This window comes from Amblyomma americanum, chromosome 3, assembly GCF_052857255.1.
Source record: "Amblyomma americanum isolate KBUSLIRL-KWMA chromosome 3, ASM5285725v1, whole genome shotgun sequence".
NCBI lineage: Eukaryota > Metazoa > Arthropoda > Arachnida > Ixodida > Ixodidae > Amblyomma > Amblyomma americanum.
Window position 1 is genome coordinate 179,008,361 of NC_135499.1, and position 12,021 is coordinate 179,020,381.

Here is a 12,021-nt window from a genome sequence, read left to right on the forward strand (position 1 = left end):
TGCTTAGAAATCATTTTTAGTGTCTAATGCCTCCTCATTTCTTGTTGCAGGATAACCGTCAACTTATGACAGGATTACAAAATGCAGCACTCATCTTTCCACAGTATGCCCTAATTGGTGGCTTTGTTAGCTTGGCCAAAAATCACATTCAAGCTGACATATATGCCCGCTTTGGCCAGGACACCTATGAGAACCCTTTCAGCAATGAAGTCCTTAATTACAACTTTTACGCTATGTTCCTGGTTGGCATCATTTTCTTCTGCGTCAACCTCTTCCTAGAGTTTCACATCAAAGCATCATCACCTCCCAGGCAAGCTATCTTTTTCTTCAATCTTTTTATTTTCTTTTCACCTTTTTATGGCTGTGCAAGTCGAGTTAAAAAGTATGGTTCCAACTACAAGAAAGCAATGCAAATTATCAAGCAACGTGTATTTTTTTATGTTTACGATCTAATAGAACCAGCATTGCTCAAGTTGCATGATTAAACCTCATATTGTAGTGGTTGATTCGTTAACTATGGATATATTGATCTTTCCCAGCATATTACTAATTTCCAGAGTACTGCTAATGCACATAAGAACTCTGCATACAGAGACATTCCATCACCTGCCAACTAATCTCGGCAGGCAATCGCACGTTACATGAACAATAGTAATGGGCTATAATAGGTGTTACTATAATTTATTTATTGTCTGCCAATGTATTTATAACCATTTCATTTCAGGGATCCAAAGCAAGCTAGGGCTACTGAGGACAGTGATGTGGCAGCAGAAAGGATTCGAGCAAATGGAGACACTGGCAAGCAGGATGTACTCCGAGTATTGGACGTTGTAAAGGTATTAATTAGGCATTGCTCTGTGATATCATTGGCTATGACAAGGGATCTAGGCAAAAAAATGGACAGTTAATATCATTATTCATTACTGTTAGATTTTTGTACATCAAAGCTACACTTATATCATGGGGCACGCCACAGTGGTGGGCAGTATAGATATCACCATCAAGCTATCAGCTTATCAAGGGGTGTGACACGATTATCATAGTCACTTCCTTTACTGGCAGCATTTTAGACCTTTCTAAACTATGCCTCGATATCTCCATGACAGTTCCAACTAATGCGACTCTCCATTACAGATTTACCAAGGACAACATAGAGCTGTGGACAATGTCTCATTTGGCATTCCAAAAGGGGAGGTATGTGCAGCAATACCATACAATTACGGCCGTGGAAGTGCACAAGAATGTTGATTACTATTCATATTGCTGCTTATGGTCTTTCCACAAATCTAGTTTTAAAATAAACTTTTGTTGCCAAAGAATAGTAGTCGTAAACTCCAGTACTGTAGCAACTATTCTGCACTTAAAACAGGAATAGTTCAGTTGAGCAGAAGTGCATGCAGCTTTTGGAAACGCTATGTAGCTTTGCTGTGATGCAGCAAGGCTGGTGCTCATAGTGCTCACTCTTATTTTAATAACTAACTCCACCTAGTTCAAACCTGCGCTTTTATTTCCACAGTAATGAACCCTCATTCTGATGGCACATAAGCAAATGTTTGTTATAATATTTCACCGCAGTGTTTTGGACTTCTCGGTGTTAATGGAGCTGGAAAGACAACCCTGTTCCGTATCCTGACCGGGCAGCTTCAGGCCACACGAGGCGCCACCCTGGTTCAAGATACAAGGTAGGCTTTTCTCGAGCGCAATGAACCACTGTGTTTGGCGTGCATGTCAAATATGCGCTAAACTCAGGATGCATTGCTTGACTTACTGCTCACAGGTTAGACAAGGTGTTCTCCAAGGGTACCCAGCTAGTGGGCTACTGCCCCCAGGCGGATGCACTTGATGACCTGCTATCTCCAAAGGAACACCTCGTCATTTACTCTATGATGCGTGGGATTCCAAAGGATGAAATTAAAGAGGTGATTGTTTCACACTTTACTCCTCTTCTTGCACACAAAAAAAGAGAGAACTTTCCAGTGACATAGCCACTATATTATGAGAAGCAGTATGACCTTTATCTTTTTATTGCATTAGTCACCTTTACTTGCTGTAGATCAACAATGGTAGTAATGTAAGACATTGCTCTTTCTGTGTGCCTTTCTGTTCCAGACTAGAGTGATCCTTTGGCCTTAAGTTATAATTAAAAATCAAACCGCAGCCAATGCTCATCATCAAATTTGTGTTCTGCATATGTTCTGTTATTGAGTAATTTAAACATTCCAACTAAGTTTTAAAAAAAGTAATGTTATACTTAAACTGAAAATATCAAATATTGCACTGAAAAAAATTTTGCTGTTCAAAACCTCTGTGCATGCATACCATGAGTCTCCAAGAAAAAGATATCACCACTATGAATTATAAATAGTAAAAGAATATATGACACCCATTGCAAAAAAAATAATGCATTCCACTTTAAAAAATACAACAAAAGCCACAATATCAGGTGTTTTATGCTAGGTAGTGTTATGAGCAGTGCAATAGAAAAAAGCATTTATAATATTCAGAAAGTGCAATGCTATATTACTACAAATTTTGCAGGTTGTACAAAATATTGACTTTATCACTTCCTGGTCACCTTCTCTTTTGCTTCACAACGCTCTTTTTTCACCTGAGGCTGGTGTTCTAAATGCAGGCACCAAGCCTCAATCTATTTTGCCAGTGTCACACTACAGTCGAAATGAGAACATGCATCCAGACTTAATACTGCCAACTTTGAGTTATCAGTACTGAGCCAGAAAAATCATTTTAGTAAAAAAAAATTGATGAAGAGAATGTGCCTCTAGCATTATTGTGCATTTATATGGCTTCAGTCACAGTTGCATAATGCAGTTTGCACAAGGCAGTGGCGAATAGATCAAGACACAGCCAGCATGACCCAACAGGAATGCACAGCAATGAGAAAACAGTTGTGATATTGTCAGTTTTAAACATGGTAACATTTATTACCAGCATCCAATGCTGCTATAAAAAAAGCTTTATCCAGACTAGCTGGTCTTTGGGCAATAACTATAGTGCAGATAATACTAGTGCGGTGCAGTCTAGATATACTAGTATTGTAGTACCAGTGATTGTAGTTGGCACAAAACATTCTCAGTATTCATTACACACATGGCAATTTTAAGCACTGATCTAAACAGCACATATTCTTTCAACATGAACCTTAGGAAAGATAATCATTTAGCCAGCAAGTACTGAAGTTTCCAGGCTAGGTTTTATTATGATGCCTTTTCAACTCTTTTTTTCAATATAGTCATTGCATTTATAAAGGCAATCTTTTTTTATTCTGACTATGAATGCAATTCAGTTTTCACAAAGTTGACAATTTACTTGCAGGTTGTTGAAGAAGCCCTGTCGAGGTTCCAGCTTTCAGTTCATGCCAATCACAAAGTGGGAACACTCAGCCGGGGCACCCGAAGAAAAGTCTGCACGGCAATTGCTATGCTTGGGAACCCACAGATTGTGCTCTTGGTCAGTTCATGTAACATATGTATTTTGCCTAACTATGCTTAGTGCTCTGATTATTCAAAATATATCTTACAATCATTGCACTATGGTTCAACAGGCATCTTTCAAGTGTAAATGTTGCGACCACCAAGAAAGCCTAGTATTCCTTCAAAAATGCCAGCATATGGTTCATGTAAGATGTCAGCAACAAACACAGAGATGCTAAAAGAGTCATGTTGAGAGTAACACTTACATACTCTTTCAACAATCACGAAGCAAGCGCAGATTATGTGTGACTGTACTTTCCTTTTCTAAATCCGGTAATACCTCATGACAGGAAACACAGTAACTCTGTAAACACATTTGCTGCATATGTAAGACAAAGTTTTCAGCTGTGTAAACCTAAATGTTGTATATGTATTGGAAGTAAATTATAACTATTTCCACAGGGCTCATAATTACACAATACTTTGCTGATATATTTTTTTGCGCTTTGGGGCACCAGAGCTTATTAAATGCAACATGATGCAGAGTGCTGAATGTTTGCATCAAACATTAAGCAGCATTAAAGCAACAGTTCAGTTTTAATTTCTATATTTCACTTGTCTTCCATCCCCAGGATGAGCCAACAAGCGGCATGGACCCTGTTACCCGGAGACTGGTCTGGTCCAATGTCTCAGAAGCCATTCGAGAAAAACGCTCTGTCCTGCTAACATCACACAGGCAAGGAAATGAGATGGCTTCATTTGGTTTCATCTTTACTGAAACTGAATGACCCACTTAATATGCATTCATCACGCCTTACAAATCATATCTGGCACAAGTGAACAGAATAGTGCTAGCTCAACATGATGAATTTTTTTAGTAGTTTATCATTAATATAGCAGGAAACTGTTGGAAAAGGTGCCTATCCATTTATTTCTTGAATGGCTAGCGCAACTTCAGTACTACTTGTCATGGCAGATATACCTTATCACAAGTATTATAAGAGTAAGGCAAGCAAGTACTCCGATAGAACTGAGCATCATGACACCTTTGGACTTCAGATCCCACTTTGCAAGACACAGAAAAGTATTCATTCAAAGGAAGCCTGTGCTCACAGGTGGTACAAAAGACAAGATGCACAATACAGCACTTTTGTACCATCTGTATGCACTGGTTTTTTTTTTTTTTCAAACAAATCCATACCAACTAGCCCAGATAGCCATTCTAGCATAGAAAAGTATTCTTGGAGCCCAAATTATGAAGCTTAGTTTTAATAATTTTTTCATTACAGCATATTGCACCTTTTGTGCATGTCACATGACTGAAATGATGTCTGCTTCTCATCAATATTGCAGCATGGCCGAGTGTGACCTGCTCTGCTCAAGGCTTGCAATTATGGTGAATGGACAACTGTGCTGCATAGGAAGCCCACAGTACCTAAAACATAAGTAAGTAATAAATACACTACCTATGTACACTACGTACACTGATTCATCTTCAAATAGCATGCTGGAGCAAGAATGCACTAACTGCCAGGCTTAAAAGGAGATTTTTTTTTCGGCTCATATCTCTTCTCTCGTGAATGTACTTCCTGCCTGAATCACACACCACAATCTCCTTTTTCCCCAATTTTACCAGACAAACGCTGTTCACTAGGTTTTCATTGCGGTTCCAGATTTTTCTGCAGCTATATGAAGTAGGGCAATGCACAGAATATAACCAAATCCCTATACCATATTTACGCGCATAATTTGCGCACTTTTTATTGAGAAATTAGGGCGCGAAGAAGGGGGTGCGCAAATTAGCAAGGATTTCGCGAGTGTGGCTTAAAAAACTCTACAAAGGTCACAACGCGCAATATTGGTATAGTGTATGTTGCTGCGTATACGTCAGCACCCGGACCCGCACCCCACGCTGGCCGCCCCCCGAAAAAAGTTCACTCTAAATGAAAAGCCGCGTGCATGATGGTGGTCTAGCGCAGCGCGGTGCGTAAAATATGCGAGTAAAAAATGTTTTTTTGTAAACCCGGGTGATAATTTAAGGGCGCGCAAATTATGCGAGGGTGCAAATTATGCGCGTAAATATGATATATAAAGTGCATAGATTATGAGAAAGAATTTGACTCGGTTGAAACCTCAGCAGTCATGCAGGCATTAAAAGAGTTAGGATGTAGATGAGCCTTATGTAAAATACTGGAAGTATCTGTAACGGCTGCACAGCTACCATAGTCCTTCATAAAGTAAACGATAAAATTCCGATAAGGAAGGGTGTCAGGCAGGGAGAGACAATCTCTCCATTTCTATTCACCGCCTGTTTACAGAAGGTATACAGAGACCTGTATTGGTAACAAACAGCTGGGGATAAGAGTTAATGAAGAATACCTAATTAATTCGCAATCCGCTGACATTGCCTTGCTAAGTCACTCAGGAGTCGAACTGCACAGCTTGATCAATGACTTAGACAGGCAAAGCAGAACGGTGGGCCTAAAAATTAATGTGCAGAAAACAAAAGTAATATTCAACAGTCTCACCTGTTTACGATTGGTAGCGAGGTGCTGGAAGTGGTTAAGGAATTTGTCTACTTAGGGCAGGTAGTGACAGCTGACCCGGATCATGAGAGGGAAATAACTAGAAGGATAAGAATGGGGTGGAGCGGATATGGCAGGTTCTCTCAGATCATGATTAGCAGTTTACCAATATCCCTCAAGAGAAAAATGTACAACAGCCGTATCTTACCAGTACTCACCTACGAGGCAGAAACGTGGAGGCTAACAAAAAGGGTTGAGCTTATGTCAAGGACAACGCAGCAAGTCATGGAAAGAAAAATGATAGGTGTAACGTTAAGAGACCGGAAGCGGGCAGAGTGGGTGAGAGAACAAACGCGGGTTAATGACATCCTAGTCGAAATCAAGAGGAAGAAATGGCCTTGGGCAGGGCATATAATGCAAAGGCAAGATAATCGCTGGTCCTTAAAGGTAACGGAGTGGATTCCAATAAATGGGAAGCGTAGTGGGGGCGGAAAAAAGTTAGGTGAGGGGATGAGATAAAGTTTTTGGGGACAAGGTGGCTGCACATGGCACAGGACAAGGTTAACTGGAGAGGTGTAGGAAAGGCTTTTGTCCTGCAGTGGGCATAGTAAGGCTGCTGCGCTGCTGATGGTGATACGGAACAGCACGCACATTTAATGCAAAGAACAGATAACTGATTGACTGTTAGGGCAACAAAGTGGATTCCATGGAAAGGAAAATGTAGCCGGGGCAGCAGAAACTCAGATGGAAAAATGAGATTAGGAGATTTGTTGAGAAGAAGTGACCGTGGCTGGCACAAGACTGGGCTAATTAGAGACCTTTGGGAAGGCCTGTTGTTCTGCAGCAGACCAGGCTGACAACAGCACCTATGCTTATACACAGAAAGCATATTTGGGTTAAATATGTGACTCTTTCCTAGTAAAGCACTGTTTGCTGTCTGCCTACACTAGATGATAAGCACACTACATTAATCTATGTTTTTCCCTTCTCTGTGCAGGTTTGGAGCTGGATTTACTGTCACGATACGCATGGTTGAAAATGCCCAGGACTGGAAACAAACCATAAAGTTTTTTATCACTCATTTTCCCATGGCATCACTCAAGGTATGGCCCCATGTGTACTACGCAGGTCTCCCCCCACCCCTAAGAATTCAAAATTGATTGTTTTACTCAGAAAATGAGATGGACACAAGACAGCCAAACAAGTATTTTCTTTTTCATTTGTTTTGCATATTTGCTTTGGTCCGAGTGTTTTTTAGCATGGGCACACAAGCAAAGCTAATGGCTAATACATCTGTTTTTAGTTACTATGACGTTATCTAGCCTATGAAGAGAAGTTTATTTCAGAGTCTCAGCTGAGTGTTTATTGTGCCTTTTGTCCTTGTTCCTTACACAGGCTCACCACTACAACATAGTGGAGTTCAGCTTGCCTTCGAAGCAAACATCACTTTCCTCAGTGTTCCATTTTCTAGAAACAAACAGCGGTGAATTCGGCATCTTAGACTTTTCAGTGTCTCAAACTACATTAGACCAGGTAAGAGACCTCCAGACAGTTTTGCATCTATAACAGTCAGTTAAGTATTTAGTTAGAGCAATGTTGCTTTCAGCAGTGAATTTAAGAAGGTGGCAAGGAGTGGGTACATGAATATCCCTTCAAAGAGAGATTTTCAACGAGAAAACCATATGAAACCCTTTCTTTTTTTACACAAGAAGTACCAGAAATGCACTGCTCAAATAGCCCCCGTTCTGAGACTCGCCCATAAATGTGTCCCTGTTGCTTTTTATTTCCTTATAAAAGTGAAACCTTGAAACATTCTGCAAGTTTGCAGGATGTTTAGTTGTCCCTGCAAATTCTAGCTTCAACAATAATGCATGCCTATTTTTAACATTACACACATGAACCAATTAAGTATAGGTTTCACTTCTGTATTCTGGAAAACCCATAGCAAATACACCTTGCATGATAAACTAGCCAAGAATCCATGCATAACTGAAGCATGCTCGTGAATCCTTTGTTCTAATATATTTGATACGTGCAGTTTAGCAGATAAGATTGACAGACACTCAGATGGTCTGACGCGATGAACTGCGTAAACAGAATGCGCTATTAAGATGATGCTTTTCCTTTTAGCCGCGTCCCATTGCCTAAAAGTTGCGCTTTAGTCTGGCTGGCTTGATGGCTCGCAAACGATTTTTTTATGCTTTTATGTTTTAGATTATACTAATTTTTTGCCTGACTTAAATCAACCGATATGCATGCTCACTTTCAGTGCCACCTTCCCTTTTTACGCACTTGGGGGGTGTCGCTACACCTGATGCAGATTTTCCCTCTCGCAGAGGCTTCACTCGGGAGCTAAGCACAGACACATGCCAACATTTTCACCTAATGGCACTCATATCGCTTAAGCAGTAAAATCTCCTTATTACAATAATTTTAAGAAAGTATAATCTCTTAATGGTTTTATATTGAACTAATTGTAATTCGCAGCTTATTACACTGAGCTTATTGCAGCTTATGTCATGATATGAAACTTGCCTGACCTTGTGTTTGAACAAAAGGCATCGCTACACAGAAGCTGGTCACATTTTAATGGCCTTGATCATTTTTTGCAGGTTTTTGTAAACTTTGCAAGACAACAGTCCGATGAGTCGGCGCTACAAGCAGCTCAAGAAACAACAGCTGGCGCATCCACTGCTACAAAAAAGAATGGCTTCATCAGTAACGAAGTGTCTGCAGTCAACATTCACAGCCCTAACTTGCTGCTGCCAGCAGATGGGACATGCTGTTTGAACTGCGAAGCAACAAGGTTTTAGCTACTGAAGCAAAAATGGCAGGTCCTTCAAATTGCGTTTACGACCAAGTACGACAACACAACATTCTGCTCAGAGGAGCAAATAGCATGCAGGGCATTTTACATAAGCTATATGCAAGTATGAAAGGAGTCTCATTTTTCATCACTCGGAAGCGCAAGTGTCCATGACGACATCACGCTGCCAAAACTATCTGCTTCATGCCTCAGTGTACCACGGATGTGCAGTATGTTTGACGTTGGAGTGTGTTTCACCAGCTGCATCAAGTGTTGTTGAAGCCAAGAAATTGTAAATAAACTACATTAAAAGAATGGCTTGTGTGACTGGCTCAAAGGAAAAGCCTAAAAAGCGAGGCTAAGCATTACCTGCATCAGAGGTTCTCAAACTAAGTTCTACGAGATCCTTACATTCCTTGCAGCGCTTTTTGGGTTCCCTGAGCACCCAAATCCATGCAAACCTCAGCCTCCACATTTCTTAATTTTCTCAGCTAGCTAAGTAAGCACCTTTTACCCATTTTACTTCGAGACTAATCAGGTTGTAATTGCTTATAGCAGACTTTCACAGCATAGCCAGTCATTTTTTTGGACACAGTGTGTTTGTGTACTCTTTTTTGCATGCTTATTCGGCAGCGAGGGATAGAATTAGCCAAAACACTCAGCATTCCTCGGCACTTTCTTAAAGCAACTGGGGCTCCCCGAGCCAAGAAAGATTGAGAAGCCCTGACCTACATCTAAAGAAAGAAAAAAAGCATAAAAAGAAAATGACTTACACATTGCATGGTTGCCTATAGTTAAGGAAGCTGGGAATGCTGCACTGGCAGATACATGCCCCATGCACTGATTTTCTTCTCTTTTCAACATATGATAAAAACCAAATGTCCATTTCATTGCATGAGCTTCAGTTAAAAATGTAGCGTCTGTGTTGTAGTAAGCGATGTCTCCTTGCTCACATTGTCAACCTCTATTTCTAATGACAAAGAAGACGTTTTATTTTATCCACAACAAGAAAGCCAGGTAAGCACTGAAAATAACTACATGATAAAAATTGTCCATAATATCTTATGCTTGCCTTAGCACTCATCCTCCTTCGCCAGATTACAAAATGCAGCACTATTACTGTGCTATGCTCATCGGTACAAGCAGCAATAAACACTAGGGAACTAAATGCACAAAGGGAGCAGGAAATCTATAAGTGCCTAGCTGTTGTTATACAATGCAAAAAACAGCAAGCCACACTGTGTTCAAACAAGAATTCATTCCTTGGGATTTAGAGTCATTCCGTTTGCATACAATGCTCATTTCTACTTGAGAAACACTGCTCTTTTACTACAAAGTTCGTGTTGATAAAAATTTATATATCACGTGGTGCTCCATTCAGCTGAACTCTCGGCGACCTCTCAATAGCCTCTTGAGCACTAATTAAGGCAGCTGAAGAGCCTGGGAAGGGGATACATGCAGAAGTATTGTGACGGCAAAGAATGGGTTATGTGGCTATAGTTGTGATCATGAATTGCTTTTGTTTTGCACTGAGTGAAAAAGAACAGTCTAAAAACACCGGACCAGCTGAGTTCACTAGTCCATCCATAAATATTCTGTTAGGTTACAACATTCCTTTTAAACATCGTTTTTGAAACACAAGTCCCCAAAAAGCATTACTTAAGTCGAATGAACAAACTTGAATAGCCACTCATAGCTCCATTGAGTCTTGTTGCCGTGCCGTGAAATCCACAAGGCCTCAGCAAAGGGTGGAAATTTTACAGACAGCGTTTCAGTTATGGACTGTAGAAATATCTAAGAATATCAAAAGGTCCAGAAACTTTCATTTGGAGTTCACTGCGACAGAGTATTTTATTGTGCTCCACTTAGCTGAATCGTATATAATAATGTGCATTTTCATATAAGACTTGAAAACTCTGAAAATCACTTGCTGGTAAAACTTCCTGAATTTAAATTTATCCAACTCCGATTTTGAAAAGGATATGGTTTTGAAACACCAGCAGCTGTCCTGTGACTTTAAAATACATTTTGTGTCAAGACAGCCCAGTATACCTGATATCATGTGATATAGTACTGTGCAACAAAGGGCAAAATAAAGAGCTAATATTGTAACTTGTGGTCTCCGAGTACAACACCCCAGCTTAAAGCCTGTCAGCTTTATGCCTGCTAACTGCTCCTCTTCAGCCAAAAAATTCTACTCTGCACGTCTTCTCTAATAATCTGCTAATGAACTTCTTTCTAACAGTGATCTCTGCATGTGCAGACTTTAAAAATTAGAAGGCAAACAGCAACCAGATCCCAAAGACTTACTGGTATGTTTGGGCAGCACTTTTATGGTGCAGCTTAGAAAGGGCCACACTGGAGAATTAAATTATTGCAAGTGAACTACAGTACCAGTGAGTGCAAATCATAAACCCAAACAAAAAGGCAGAATTGCCTCAAATGTTTAAGACTTATGAGACATTGTACATTTTATGCAATAAATACTGATGTTCCTTGCCTTGCAACAGTGTTCTCGCGATATGAAGCCTATGATGCGAGGGAAGTTGTTGAACTAATACTGTTTTGGTTTATGTATGTCCTATGGAATGACTCGTACTTTCACATTTGAATCTGGTAGCTTTTCTTGTATCCAGTGCAAGTGCTGAAAAGGAAACCTTCTCGTTCCATGCCCTGAACATAAGGAACATGCTGCAGTTGTGGCCACAAAGATTATAAAATGCATTTGTACATATAAAAAAACTTTGTAAAGTGGCATATGCACACCTTCTACCACTAGTGTCTGGCATGTCTGGCAATTCTTTTGTAGTGGCAGTAAATATTTTGATACCAGAAGAGTGTTATTTAAAGTTTGTAACCAAATGAAGAGCACCCAAAATACTCTGAATTTCATGAATCACAAAATGAAAACTCTGATCATCTAAAATTTCACGAAATAAATAAACTTTGAAAAAGCACCAACTCAATATGCCTGGAAATAAACTTAAAATGCAGAATCCTAATCATATACAAGATGTAGATTGAGTAAAAAGATGACAAGCAATAAAGCTGAAGTATCAATTACTGCAGAGTGATGAAACAAGCTTTATCAATTGAACAGAGCAAGTCCTAGTTATACATTTCATGGTGACTTGCAGACAGTTTTTAAGCGGCTGATGCCATACTTTGTCATTTTAATACCATCCACATCCATGGTTTATAGAGTGAACAAGGATGAGGACAAGAAATTAGGAAGATATGAGTACTATGTGACAACTAA

General features: G+C 39.9%; 1 protein-coding gene across 4 annotated transcripts in view; it reads left to right on the forward strand.

Annotated features, from left to right (window-relative positions):
* The window catches only part of LOC144125532 (uncharacterized), a 177,360-nt gene extending 168,283 nt beyond the window's left edge, over positions 1 to 9,077 (forward strand). For all 4 annotated transcript variants that reach the window (XR_013313388.1, XM_077659015.1, XM_077659017.1 and 1 more), the window contains 11 exons: positions 51 to 310; positions 725 to 836; positions 1,135 to 1,194; positions 1,576 to 1,682; positions 1,778 to 1,919; positions 3,334 to 3,468; positions 4,064 to 4,167; positions 4,785 to 4,877; positions 6,954 to 7,059; positions 7,352 to 7,489; positions 8,569 to 9,077. Coding sequence is in view for 3 of the 4 variants with exons in the window: in XM_077659015.1 (XP_077515141.1) it covers positions 51 to 310; positions 725 to 836; positions 1,135 to 1,194; positions 1,576 to 1,682; positions 1,778 to 1,919; positions 3,334 to 3,468; positions 4,064 to 4,167; positions 4,785 to 4,877; positions 6,954 to 7,059; positions 7,352 to 7,489; positions 8,569 to 8,769 (1,458 nt within the window). In the remaining variant the exon portion in view is untranslated. The remainder of the gene's footprint in view (positions 1 to 50; positions 311 to 724; positions 837 to 1,134; positions 1,195 to 1,575; positions 1,683 to 1,777; positions 1,920 to 3,333; positions 3,469 to 4,063; positions 4,168 to 4,784; positions 4,878 to 6,953; positions 7,060 to 7,351; positions 7,490 to 8,568) is intronic.
* The last annotated feature ends 2,944 nt before the right edge of the window (positions 9,078 to 12,021 follow it).